The sequence below is a fragment of the Saccoglossus kowalevskii genome, chromosome 18 (genome assembly GCF_978046115.1).
Source record: "Saccoglossus kowalevskii chromosome 18, keSacKowa6.1, whole genome shotgun sequence".
Lineage (NCBI taxonomy): Eukaryota > Metazoa > Hemichordata > Enteropneusta > Harrimaniidae > Saccoglossus > Saccoglossus kowalevskii.
Genome location: NC_140658.1, coordinates 13,636,233 through 13,651,593, shown reverse-complemented (window position 1 = coordinate 13,651,593; position 15,361 = coordinate 13,636,233). Strand labels below are relative to the sequence as shown.

The 15,361-nt window shown below is 39.1% G+C and overlaps 1 protein-coding gene across 1 annotated transcript; it reads right to left on the bottom strand.

Annotated features, from left to right (window-relative positions):
* Positions 1-12,136: 12,136 nt before the first annotated feature.
* Positions 12,137-14,032, bottom strand: LOC146731594 (uncharacterized). The gene has a single exon (XM_085492942.1). It carries the CDS (start codon positions 14,030-14,032, stop codon positions 12,137-12,139), a length of 1,896 nt encoding a protein of 631 aa, XP_085349068.1.
* Positions 14,033-15,361: the final 1,329 nt, after the last annotated feature.

The following is a 15,361-nucleotide window of genomic DNA, read 5'->3' as shown; positions in this document are numbered from 1 at the left end:
TGACGGTGGTACAGCGTGTTCCCACTGGGGTGCTGACATCGATGGTGAGTACAGAGGTGGGATCAGTACAGGCTTTAGTGACTGAACTGGTCCAATGCACCGAGACTTCATCGGCGCTTATGCAACCTGGGTACAGGGACAGATCTCATTGTCTTCCTGTACCGATGTTAGTCAGGGTGAAAGAGGCTTGGAAGGCCTGGATGTGTTACTTAGCCTCCAAAGTGAACTCCCTCCTGCAGTCGTGGAGTACAACAAAGGGGACGGGGCTGAGAGTCAGGTGGGAGGGGGAGGGGCCGAGCTGCCTGTCTCCCTCTGCCAGGATTTGAGTCAGATGTGTCCCATTCTCCCTTTGATCTCTCTCTTAGAGAATCAGGGGGAACAACTCACATCAGAGGGACAGAGAGTGTCTCTCCTATAGAGGCCGCACACCACAAAAGAGTCCTGCTTCAGACAGACAACAAGGAGAGGGGACGTGACCCCCCCACACATTGTCAAAGCTAGCGGAGGGGAGATCCTCCTTTGGTGCTTAGAGAACCAAGTGGAGCTAATGGCTCATCACCTTCTGGGGATATGCAACTTCGCCATGGACGCCTTCTCGAAACATATTTGGTTTCAGAACACTGAGTGGCAGATGCCCCAGTAAGTGGCAGATCGCCTTTTCCGTCTCTGGGATGAGCCCTGGATAGATCTGTTTACTAATCACCGGAATGTCAAGCTTTTGCCATAGATGCTGTATCGATGTCTTGGAGTCACCTGAGCACTTACGCCTATCCACCCTTCCAACTAGTGCACCAAGTGTTGGAGAAACTGCGACATGAGCCCACCTGTCTTCTGATACTGGTGGCGCCCAATTGGCCATGGGCCAGTGAAGGTCTGGTTCTCAATGTTGCTGGGAACCATTGGAGTTGGCAGATCTTCCGGATCTGTTGTCCAGCCGGACGGCACTCTCCTGATGAGCCCCGCATTATTTCATCTTCACACGTGGAGGCTGTTGATAAACTCATGGAAGCGAAAGACTTTTCTGCAGAGTTGTCTAAGTTCCTTGCTTCGGCACAATCGGACGACACAAGACGTTTGTATGAGTCCAGATAGAGTCTCTACATTGATTGGTGTAATGGAAGGGAGATTGATAATCTCAGTCCCTCTATTAACGAGGTAGCCGATTTCTTCTTGTATTTATTTCATCAGGGAAAATTTATATCGAGGGTACTTGGATATCTGTCAGAATCTGTGGGACTGAAACTGGCTATGAGTATGTTTATGCAACAACTGTAAGTCTTTTTGCTCGAAGTGGTCGTGCATCAAAGGGCTAACAAATCCTTTAGACTGGGACTTGTCATTGGTCCTGGCAGCATAACAACACCCCTTCAAGCCTATAGAAGAGGTGTACATGAAGTATGTCACTATGAAAACAGTTTTTCTCCTGGCTCTGCCGTCAGGTAGGCGGCATTCAGAGATCAGAACACTGTCCTTCAGTGATGGATGTGCCTCCAGAACTTGCAAGTTATTTTGAAGACTCAAATGGACTTCTTGGCAAGAGCCAAATCATCCGATCATCATCCCATGTCTTACTAACATAGTAGGCACGAAGGACTGTCAGGAACAGATCTATGTCCTGTCCAAGCTCTGAGCTGGTACTTCGATCGCACCAAGGTGTCTTGGGGCAGCGAGAAGCGAATGTTTGTCTGTTATGGGCGGGGCAAGCAAGGCTGCCCTGCCTCGAATATCACCATTTCACTGTTGATTGTCGATACAGTCATGGAAGCATACACTTTAACAGCTTCTTCAATCAATTTGTCTTCATCAATTATTACCTGAGAGACCTCCAATCCAATCGAATGCTACTCTGCCTAGTGGGTAATAAATGAAATTTATTATTTCCATGGATTTTCTGGCAGGTAATGTAGTAAACTAGTAGGGTTATACAAACCCGTTTGTTTACTTAATCATACCTACCAAAAAATCCGTGGGTATCTCCACCTCCCCCACAAGCTTCCGAGCGACCTTTGGGAGAATGGAGACAGAAATGCCTCAAGCGCATGATCGTCCTGGGGGTGATCAATTTTCTTAGAGAATGTTATCCTTGGGTGTTCCCTTTGAACCCGGGTATGTTTTCTAATAGTTTCCGTCTAGGGTTGTAATCTGTAATTAAGCGCGTAATAAATGAAATTTATTATTTCCACGGATTTATTGGTAGGTATGTGCGCCCTAGGTAACTGAAAACTCGTGATTCGGCGTAAATTGAATGGATAATTGCACCAATACTGTTTGAGAAAAAAAATATTAAAACAATTAGTATACTATCTCACTTTTGGTAGAATATGTATAAATATTCTACAAAATTGTGTAATACGTTCATTACATGCAAAATAATTACGAAAAACTATTGAAAACTTTGAAATATACTGTAATGTAGGCCCCTATGGCGTTAAAAACCCCTACAGACGCTTCACACGCGTCGTTTTATTGACTGAACGCACTTCTAGGGCCATATCTCTGACATGCTTTGACTGATTATGTTAACATTTTATATATTCATTATACATTATGCTATAGGTATATAGATGTACATGCATTCAAAATGGCCAATTTTGTTTGAATAAAAGCAAAATCTCTCAATATGGACAAGTACTCGTTTGACGACCAGATACAAAATGTCAATCATTTTAATGTTAAAAAATCATATTCCTGTCATGTTTAAATTCCAACTACCGGACCGGGTATATTACTATAAACAAAACTATATATCCTAATTTCAATAAATAACAGGGACTGTGCCGTGCATGGCTTGTAATGTTTTGTTTTCCTCACCGCTCAACTGATCACTGGCACTGGAATTGGAGAAATGGTGGTTTTAATGATACAATTACGTCAGAATATTGTTTAAAATAAAATATATTCCCTCCCAATCAAATCTAGGTCAAAGAGTCTTATTGCGAACATATAATTATAGATAGTTGAAAACTAAATATATTTGATTTGTGGCGGCTATTCAACCTTTGTAGAAACATGAATAGAAAAGATACGTATATACAATAGAGACATGTTATTAGTGACGTCATCACCCAGTGCACTCTAGAGGTCAAATGACGCCAGGCAAAGAGGACGTGTGACGTTTACTTCACAGCCCGTTTTATACCCAATATTTAAGGAATGTCACAGCACATAAAAGTTGTTTTTATCGCCTGGATTTATTAATAGATCTTAAATTTCATGTAAAGAACACACTGCCTCACAGTTACGACTAAACCAAAATTGTGTCAGGAATTGAATTGTTTCAATATACAAATTAGTTTTGGAAAAAGAGAGATAATATTACACATATTCATGTCAGTTAACTGACGACTTGCATAATGTAAACAATGTAAACATTGTTATTTTCTATGAACATTAATATTAACATTACATGAGCTGAATCATAAATGTACAGAGTGACAAAAGCCAAACATATGCTCCCCTACAACCCATAAATCAAATAACTGATTACACAAATCATATCCTAGTTACACTTTATATGGCCAGAAATGTCAATGACTCCTTCAAACAAGTTTCAATTCACGTGCCGTACTTCATTTCCAGAAATTAATCTCATTTATTTTAATTTAATTTAATATTGTGATCTTTGACTGATTGGACATACACATGTGTATGTGATTGCGTTGATTTGTAAAACTAAGAAACCACATACATAATACCACAAAAACTATGCCCACATTTCTGGCTGCCTGAATATTTTCACTGATGAATCATCAATACTTTGAAAGGGTGCATTGTTTACATGGAAAATCAAGAGCCATACATCGATGGTTATACACGACTTGTATGTGCTACTGAAACATTCCAATTAGCGTTCAACCAGAACTTATTATTATTATTATTATTATTATTATTATTATTATTATTATTATTATTATTATTATTATTATTATTATTATTATTACACGCTTCCAATGTCATGCTGAACCTAATCAAATCAGACTATATATGAACACCATGTAGTATACACCATTGGTACTTAATATAGGTATATTGGTTTGACTATGTGATTCAAAATGACCAAATGGCGGCCATTTTTGTGCTAAAAAATCATAAAAAATCAAGCATTTGTGCATTTATAGATTAATTTTGTTCAAACTTGTTCATATTATTACACGGTCGATAGACATATAAAACAATAGAAATTATAATCGAAAGACGAGATATTTACAAACACACTGTAATATCAAACATACACAAAATTAACAAATACACGAAAAGGTGTAATGTTATGTTTTATATGAGGCACACCGTGAAGAATCAAAAACCAGGAAGGGAAACCTTTCACCATTAGTCAATTGTGGTGACTCACGCTTCCAAGGTCATACTGACTCTAATCAAATCAGACTATATATGAACACTATGTAGTATACACCATCGATACTTAAGAAAAAAGCAACACGTGGATAAATGGCACTGATCACAGCCTTTTTGGAAACAATAGAGATAATAATTACACAGACGTCATACATTACTGCTGATCAGCTGCTAATATTATACTCACCAATACAACAGGCCATATTTCCAACAAAGAGGAAAATTGTGGGTGAAAAGCTTGGAAACTTTTTGTGTTGCTTTTATTCTACATGGAACGTCCTTCGATTGAAATCAACTACATTATCAATGCTGTGTGTATTTACAACCGACTGCTGACTAAGTTGATTCCTGCCCTGAAAAGTCATTGTGGGGTTAGAATGCCTGTATATCAATTGTGATAATGGTGCATTTCACGGGCCAAAGTCCACTTCACATATATATTGCCAGTGCACCAGGCTTTATTTGTTTATTTTGGGGGTAAATGAGCAAATACATGCTTTTCAAACGTGAAAGATTAAATTTATATTTACAGTGGCAAAACGTACAGTGTTTCATTGGAACTATCATGTTTAATATTTTAAAATGTCAATCACATGAGCAACTCTTTTGACAACAAAATTAAATAATGGGGTTTTGCAATATACTTGATGGGAAATCGTTCAAATCGTATACATCCTCACAATTAACCAGACCTTATTTACAATTATTCAGCAGACTCTGACATTGAAAGAATATTGTACAATCTGAATATGACGTTTGAACACAATTGAATTGTAGCTGTAATAAGCGCACATATTATTCAAATGCGAAAGACATTACTGAACAACCCTAAACCAAATTGGATAATACTAATTTTCTGTCAGTTAATTATGATAATCTTAGCAATGAGCAATCGCCAATTCGAATGTATGGTAAAATATTGTTTCTGGAACGTTTTTTTTAAACTGGGAAGCCATAAAATATATTATAAAATAACATGTGGTGAGTGTAATTGATTATGTGTTTATTTTACTAGTTTTTCAGCATCTTTATCATTTTTAAGAATTTGACCATTATCCAATTATTTTCAAACTAATAACAAAATACAGTACAGTACATAACGAATGATAAATAAAATAATTAGAAATTATGCAGATATCCTAAATAATGCATTGGGTTTATATGCTGCTTCAGTATTATTATATGCTGAAAAATTGTTAAAAAGAAAGTTTTCCACAGAATGAATGCAAAGTAATCAATTGTTTTAATATTGATAACAATTGTACTCAGATTCTAGTTCCCTAGAATAATATGTGTATTTATTTAAATTTAAAAGAAATCTCCTAGTACAAAAATGTAATAGACATTTATTCAATAATATTCTACAAAAGGGCAATTTCCCCCACATAAAAAAGGTATACCTTGGTATATTCCACTCCAGGTCAGGCGTTGGGAAAACAAGACAAACGTTATGTAGAACAATGTTAGCAGATTTATTTAATGTAATGAATGTTTTGAGCAGATTTAGGGATATTGTTGATGAAATAGTTTTCAAAACAGTTGACACATAAATAATGCCGACGATGCAAGGAAGTAACATTTTTGGCCTTTTCATGGGCAAGCATGGTGAATATTTTGTCCGTTTTATACTAAAACAAAATTGCACCCAATTTAGCAGTTAGGTACTGGACAAAAATTACAGAGGGGGTAGGCCGGTGTTTTTTGAAAGTCGGGTTATAAAGATTTAAGATCCTTCACAGCATATTAATTACAATCTTGAAATACATTTAAACAAACTATTGGCTATTGGTATTGTAAACAAATATTATATCATAATATTACACTACATTCTGTGTGTTTTAATCCAACAGTACTCGTACATAAATATTACTTTCTGTTCCAGTATCCGACTGGAAACTTTCATTTTCAGTGTGTCATCATCATAGCTCTGAATATAACTTGTCATAACACGTCATTCAATGTAAATACAACTGCTAGATGAGTAATAAGGATAGGTGTTGAGGCAACACTGTCAACCAGACTGTGCATAAAATCTCGGCTACTTTTACTGTGGTGCCATGAGGCTTACATCGCACAAATTGTGACCCTTCCATTTATTACTGTAACCCTCCCCTCAACAATCCATACACACCAACCCACCCCTCCTGTACTTTCTGTCCAGTCCCTTGGGGTCAATATTGTTTGTTGTCTCTGCCTCACTATCGTCTTTCATACAAGTTATTTGGTGTTCAATACAATGGGGCTAACTTGAATAAATCATGTTGAGTCTATGATGTGGAATAATTGCTGATATCAAGCGGTATGGATACTTGTATAACTATATTCAAAGAACAGTGTAAGGCTATAGCAATTAGACATGGAAATTGGGTGTGGGTAACTCTATCCAAAACTAAATACATATCGTCAATTTTGACAGTTTACATTTATCAGGTGTCAAGAAATAATAATGCATTGACACAATACGTACATTTGATACAATCGTACAATGCCTCAATCAAAACACTGTAGTGAAATTTTGCTTTACCATGAATGCACAGAGTGTGAACAATAATTAAAGATTATCGATCATGCACACATGCACTACATTCACACTTACGATTTGAGGATCTAAGTATTTTACTATTTGTTGTTGTTCACACTTTTGCAGCAATATTCATCTCTCTCCTACCTATTATAAATTTCCCCAACTCATTTGCTATGTTAGAGACTTCATACAGATGCTTTAAAACATATTGTCAAATATTCTGTCGTCAAATCTTTTAAAGCAACATGCCACAGGTTTCGTCAAATTTAGTGCCTTGGAAAAATGTACTTTATTATAATACAGCTATAAGTGAAATAATCACAACCGAACTCTACTCCATTCACAAATGACGGATGCCACTCACGTGCCGGATATTCAGTATATGAATTGGATATGAATGGTCAGGTGTGCCATGTTAACGCATCGCACAGTTAGCCTCCACCAGCCGTTAAGTGACTAAAATGATTGTGTTGAGTGTCATCACCAAAATTAAACTATGCTTAGTTGTCATGTAAATGATGCCATGTGGGGGACGTTATTAGAGGTAGACACAGTCCGGTAGGACAGACATTTCAAAAGGAGACAGCTACTAGAGTCAGCCTTGTGAACAATAAATCTATCTCCACATAGTGTTCCTGTTACTCGCCTAGTCACCAGATGTTGTTTGAAGACTAAATTTGCATACTGCGAGAAAATCCACGGACATTCTTTGTTCAGCACAAGTCTACGATTTAATCTTTAACTTTTAAACTATTTTTTAGAAGAATAAGTTACTAATGGATAAAACGGATTCATAGTTATTAGGCTAAAAAAAATGTCCATGGAATTAGGTAGCAATGTGTCATTGGGTGGAATAACTTGGATCTATAGAAGACTGGTGTATGACTATGACCAGTGAGATGTAGTTTGAATATAAGAGCACTAGCTGATTCCATTTGTGGGAGGTTCGTTTTAAATACTTGGTTAGTTTTTTTGTGAACTTTGTCAACAATGGTTGGTGAAATATTTCTGTGGGACTTTGACAGGAGTTAACAAAATGGAGTTCTGATTAACTATGTATCATTATTGGACTAGCTTTGGGTCCAATGGAAAGTGGGTGTCGGCCAGACAAGACAGAAAGCCAGTTGTCTGTGGCTCCTGGCCATGTGACCATATGTGGTGTCATGTGACCTCATTAATATGCATAACTGTAATATCTCACGCACTTTTGCAGATAGGAACATGCAACTATTGTTTTTGTTAAAGAAAGGGACACATTATTTGACTAAAATATCAGATGACCATATATGGTCATTTGACCTCATTGATATGCATAACTGTTATATTTCAAGTACGGTTGTAAATAGGGACATACAACCACTGCTATAATGAAGGCATTGGACAACAGATATGATAAATATATTAAATGAACGTATAAGGTCATATGACCTCATTAATATGCATAACTTTTATATTTTAAGCACGGTTGTAAATAGGGACATACAACCACTGCTATAATGAAGGCATTGGACAACAGATATGATAAATATATTGAATGAACGTATAAGGTCATATGACCTCATTAATATGCATAATTGTAATAACTCAAGCACTATTGCAAAATTGGACATGTAACCAGAGTTATAGTAAAGGGAAGGGACAGGTGATATGACTGAAATATCAGAAGACCATATATGGTCATTTGACCTCATTGATATGCATAACTGTTATATTTCAAGTACGGTTGTAAATAGGGACATACAACCACTGCTATAATGAAGGCATTGGACAACAGATATGATAAATATATTGAATGAACGTATAAGGTCATATGACCTCATTAATATGCATAATTGTAATATCTCAAGCACTGTTGCAAATATGGACATGTAACCAGAGTTATAGTAAAGGGAAGGGACAGGTGATATGACTGAAATATCAGAAGACCATATATGGTCATTTGACCTCATTAATATGCATAATTGTAATATCTCAAGCACTGTTGCAAATATGGACATGTAACCAGAGTTATAGTAAAGGGAAGGGAAAGGTGATATGACTGAAATATCAGAAGACCATATATGGTCATGTGACCTCATTAATATGCATTACTGTCAAAAAATGGCGGAAAAGCGGCCGTGGTGGTCACCACTTTATGAACAAAATGAAATAAAATGACAATTGCGACTGAGTAGAAGGCAAGCTGCACAGACTATATTTATCTCTAATAATCATCAACAAGAGCATGAAAAATACAGCATGTAATTTATGTCACCAAGCAATGGTTTACAACCTTGGTGGGCTCACGAATCTTACAATGGTTTAAGCTCTAAAAGACTTAACAATAAAGTGATACACTTATCTAGAGTTCTCGGCTATGTATGTCTTTTATAATAATAAGCGATATTGTCTCTCGATACACGAAGCAGTACGCATCAACGCGGAACGACCGATGAACGTCCGATACACGCATACACGCGAAAGCAGGTAAACAATGGAGACGACACACGACCATGAACAATCAACACGATGACACAACACACGGCACGCGACAGCAAGTAATCCACAATGAAGACACGCGACACGATGTCAACAATGTATTGTCCGAACAAAGCACGCACACTTGGGACCACAAATAACCCGTTTTCGTAACAGAATCGCCGAAAGTCTGCGTTCGCGAATACCACAAAGCGATATTTAATTACTGCAGTTATTTATCCGTCTTCAACTCACTTCCTAACCAACCAACTCGGGCTTTACGGCTATTTCCCTGGAAGTATACAGCGATATGTCTCAAGTCAACCACGCCGGAAAACGATGACGTGGCCTCTTCCCAATATGACATAAATTAGGGACTTGCCCATGAAATAACACACCTGTATTAGTCGTCTGGCACTCCTGTAATCCAACGCCGTGTCTATGAAGAACTGTCCCATGTAAAAAGTGTTGTTCCCGGACAAATGACTTCTCACAAGAACTGCCTCGCCTTTTTCGTCATACTCGTACACCTGGTCTGCTCTCTCATAAAATACCCACGTGATCTCCAAAGATACCCGAAATTTGGCTCGGGGTCGAGCTCACATGTGATAAAAACGATCGCGGTCACGGTGACAACAATACCAGAAATTTAGTCGTGTCAACCTGGTTTCATTCGGAGTTTCATATAAATGTATAAAGTTACATAAATGATTAAATCTATTTCTGGCAACAAACCCTTCCTTCAGAAAGTGCTCGTCCACTTTCTAAACCCAAAATAGATTTTCAGTGTTTATTACTACCTACTTAAATAGTCTGCCGCTACATTTTCTGAACCCTTTATGGCCTCAATCCTGAATTTATAGCTTTGGAGAAATAACGACCATCTTAAGAGTCTACCACTCTCACCTCTATTAGTGTGCATATACATAAGTGGTCTGTGGTCAGTATTCAATACAAACTCTGTTCCATAAAGATATTTCTGAAACTTTCGGATGCCGAAAACAATAGCTAAGCCTTCCCTCTCTATTGTAGAGTATTTTTTTCTCTATCTAACAACTTCTTACTGGCATACGCTATAGGGAAGCGTCCATCCTCAAATTCCTGCATTAAAACTGCACCCACACCCACATCAGATGCATCTGTTTGTACAATGAAAGGACGGGTGAAATCGGGTAGTCTCAATATTTGGGGATCGAGTCAGCAGGTCCTTCAGAGTTTGGAATGCTCTTTCTTGTGGCTGTCCCCACCTCACCAAGTTTGGTTGCCCTTTTTTGGTCAAGTCCGTCAATGGTACAGCAACTTCAGCAAAGTTGGGAATGAACTTGCTGTAAAACCCGGCTAGCCCCATAAATGAGCGTACCTGTTTCTTTGTCTTTGGTCATTCTGCCTCTTGTATTCTAACGGTTTTATCTGAGTCTGTAGTAATATTCCCATTTCCGACCACATGACCAACAAAGTCAAGAGTATGGTAGCCTATAAAGCATTTTGATGGTCTTATTGTCAGTCCTGCCCTCTTAATTCTATCAAACAAATCTGTTAGAAGCTCTTAATGCCGTTCCCAGGTATCTGTATGTCCAAGGATGTCATCTACGTAGTGTTCAACATCACTACATCCACGTAGAAGCTTCCACATCATTCTATTGAATGAAGCCCCGGAATTTATCATGCCGAATGGCATTTTTCTGAACTGGTAACTACCTGAGTCAGTAGAAAAGGTAGTCAGGTGCCTGGCACTCAATTCTACTGGAATCTGCCAGTAGCCTTTGCTAAGGTCTATCTTGGTGAAATACTTGTCATGACGGACTCCAGAAAGGGTGTCCTCAATGTTACCCATCGGCTCTGTATCAAACTTAGTCACTGTGTTCAGGCGACGAAAGTCAATACAAAATCTGTTGGACCCATCCCTTTTCTTGACCATTACTACTGGAGAATTGTATTCTGACTGTGATGGTTCAATCACGCCTGCACGAAGCATTTTCTGGACTTCTTGCTCCATCTCAATTCAATTCTCTTAGCATATGGTATAGGGTATGGCTTTACCCTGATGGGCTGGTTAGTAGTGAGGTCTATCTTATGTGTCCCTAGGTGTGTTGTACCGGGATTCTCTGAGAAAATATCACGGTATTTGTATATCAGATCAGTAACTTGACTCCTTTGTGTCTCCGTCAAATCCTTGCTGATTTTTACATCTTGATAGGTTTCACTGCCTCCAATATCCCCAAGTTCAAGTAGATTCTCGTCATCTACCACCCCTAAGTCATCTGCCGTCTCTGCCTCAATGACTGCAACACCTGCCGCCTTTTGGCTAGGTTTGCTCTCCAACCCTTTCATCGCCTCTTCTCGTTCATGATATTGTCGCAAAAGATTGGCATGATATACTTTTAGCTTGCCGTTGACATTAACTTGGTAATCCATAGAATTTATTACCTGTACCACCTCATAAGGTCCTTTCCACTGCAACAATAATTTGTTGTAATCGGTTGGTAAGAGTATAGTGACTTTTTGTCCAACTTGGAATGTTCGATTTTTGCTCCGTTTATCATAATGGTGTTTGTACTTGCCTTGGGCCTCAAACAGGCTGTCTCGGGCTAACTGACATGTTTCTTTTAGCCTACTGCGAAGGTCGAGAACGTACTGCTATGTGTTCCGCACTTCTGGTGTCTCTTGTTCTGTCCACAGTTTTTTCACAAGCTGCATTGGACCCCTCACAGTATGCCCATATAGTAGCTCAAATGGTGCCAAGCCAGTACTAGACTGTGGGACTTCGCGATAGGCAAACAGAACGGCAGGCAGGTATCTATCCTAATCCTTAGGTCTTTCTTGGCACATTTTCCGGACCATGCCCTTCAACACACCATTGATTCGCTCACATAGGCCATTGCATTTTGGATTGTATGGGCTAGTGAATAATTGTCTAACTGACACCAACCTACAAACCTCCCTCATTAAATCGGATGTAAATTGTGTCCCACGATCACTCAGTATTTCTGTTGGGAACCCAACCCGACGGAATATCTCCAACAATGCCTCAGCCACCCTTTCAGTCTCAATCTTTGGTAATGCGATTGCTTCAGGGTATCTTGTTGCAAAGTCCACCACGACTAAGATGTATCTATTCCCTTTGTCCGATATCGGGCTTATTGGGCCAATTACGTCTATGGCCACCCGGTGAAATGGCTCATCAATTATCGGCATTACACCAAGCGGTACTTTGGGAATTTTTCCTCGTGGTATTGTCTTTTGGCAAATGTCACATGATCTGCAAAACTGAGTAACATCCGTGGTGACTCCAGGCCAGTGAAAACTTGTAGTTAGTCGATCTAGGGTTTTCTTCATGCCCAGGTGCCCGCCTACCAAAGACTCGTGTGCCAGCATCATCAGTTGATTTCTAAGCTTAGTTAGTACAACAATTTGTTTTACTTCTGTGAACATGTGCCCTCTTGGTTTATGGTATATGCGATACAGCACACCTTTTCTCACCTCCATCTCATACTTTCCCCGCCCTTTGGTTTTCATCATCTTGCTTTCATGGGCTGCCTCCCATAATTTACCAAGCGACAAATCTTCCATCTGGGCGCTTTTTAGCTCTTCTAATCCAATGGCATCCACTCTGATTTTCGGAACATTCAGTGATTTGAGAGGGTGTTTTTCTTGCTCAGCTTGTGCCCTGGTAGTTACTGCAGATAATGCGGCTCTCTCACCTTTTGGGCACCACCTTTCATCTGGCACCGATTTGACCCCGGGAATGCTTCCTATAATCAAATCATAAATGGGTTCTCTCATGCACATTGCCTTGACATCTCCCGTATAATACGGAGTGTCTACATGAACATTTGCAATTGGGAATCTTCGCACAGTGCCATCAATCAGTGTACATAAATGTTCATCACCAGTTAGTTGAGCATCACTCACAAGACTCTGCTTAATGGCTACCCCACTGCATCCTGTATCCCTCAACACTCTCACCAATGTTTTATTCGCATATCCCTGACATACAGGCAGCCCATGGTCTGCATCCGGCTGTCGATGCTGATCACATGCACCAGTAACTAGAGGTACACTTGTTCCATTTGCCAGTTTCAACCTTCCATTTTCTACACACTCTAACAGTGAATCGTGGGGAGACAGCTTTGATTGTTCATTAAGGGTACTGTCTTGGTTTTGCAGTTGTGGGATGATGGCTGCCATCTTCTTTCTTTCTGGGCATTTCACTGCAAAGTGGCCTTCCTTATGGCAAATAAAACATGCCTTTTTCTTCCCATTTGCATCCATAGGCTTTCGTTGAGAATTAAATTTTGATTTCGTGTTTATTTTGTTCACGCTACCCTGGTTACCTTTTGTTAGCCAGGAAATGATATCCCCATGAGCTTCCACATACTGCTCGGCTAAACATGTCATTTCTGCAACACTCTTAGGTACTCTTTCTTTCAGGAACAGGGCAAGTTCAGGGGAGCATACATGTAAAAATTGTTCCCGTATCAACAAATCTACTAGTCCTTCAAACGTTTCAACTATACCTGTCATTCCAATCCATCTTGAAAGGAATCGATTGAGCCGTGCAATAAACTGGAACACTGTATCATCCTTTTCAGGTTTGCTTTCTCTGAATTTCTTGTGAAATCCCTCTTCGGTTAGCTCATACCTTTTCAGCAGCGCCTTCTTTAGAAGATCATAGCCATCCATCGCATCTGGCGGCATACTGGCATAAACCTCCAGTCCCTAATAGTGGACTCAGACTCAAAAAAGAATTCTTATTTCTTGGAACTATTCAGTTTGGGATTATTCAGTGTGATTATAGGCCTCTCAATATACAGAATGATGTCACCAAACAGCGCCTTTCCTAATCAGGACAATAAGAGCGTGATAAGGATGAATCAGACCGTTCTATGACGCCCATATTTAACATATCTTTCATCTCCTTAATGACTATTTTTTGTCTATCAAAGGAGTTGCAAATTATGTCTGGAGACCGACACTTAAACCATCATCTGCTTGATCTGGTCTGTGGATATGCATGTTAACAACTCATCTACTTGTGTGTGCGTAATAAAATAAAATGTTTCTCACATGTATTCAAGGTCTTTCTCTCATACTTTTTTAATATGTTGGTATAGTATAATTTCAGTTTACCATTTGTGTCTATGCGATAGTCCACCTGCCCTACTCGCTCTTTAATTTCATATGGCCCTTGCCATTGCATACGCAGTTCACCTACAGAAGTGGGCAACAAAAGCAAAACCTGGTCACCAACGTTTCTTTGTCAAAATGCAATCTATATCTCTCATTTAACTTCCTGCTGTGCTATCGGCCAGGGGTATTTCAAACAATTATCATGTTAAGTACATAGTCTTATTGGGGATGACATCTGGATTGGTAGCCTCCTCTGTCCACAGTCCTTACCGCACACTAGTTCAAAAAGTGAGAAGCCTGAGCCAGCCTGAAATGGCTCACAGTATGCAAACAATATAGGTGATATACACCAATCCCAATTCTTTTTGTTATTCAGTAAACATGTCCTTTTAAGTGGCACTAAAACAATGTAGCAGAACATTGCATTGTGAGTGATTATGAGTAGTAGTCAGCTCCTTAATTGACAACAGCCTACTCACCTCACCTCCCCAATCACATTACTCACAAACTGTATACCCTGCTCTGTAAATACTAGTTCCGGGATTCCTAACAAACAATGCTTCAGCTACAACTTCTGTTGCACGGATTGCACAATCGACCACAGTTATGATATATATATTTGTGGGAAATTTGTGTTTATAAATATTGATTTTTCCACAATCCAATGCGCTCTTCTAATGGGTATCACAAGTATGAGGTTGACCTGGGCGCGATTTGCACGAATTACCGGCGGTAACTCATTTGATACGCATACCTTCCAATCACCTAAAAATATTGATAGTGCACCAAACAGCCAAGATGTTTACCTTCATCCATTGACCTGGATTTGGTCTTCACATGACCCAACTTATCACACCAGCAACCCAACGTTGTTTGTACATGTGTAGATGTATTGTG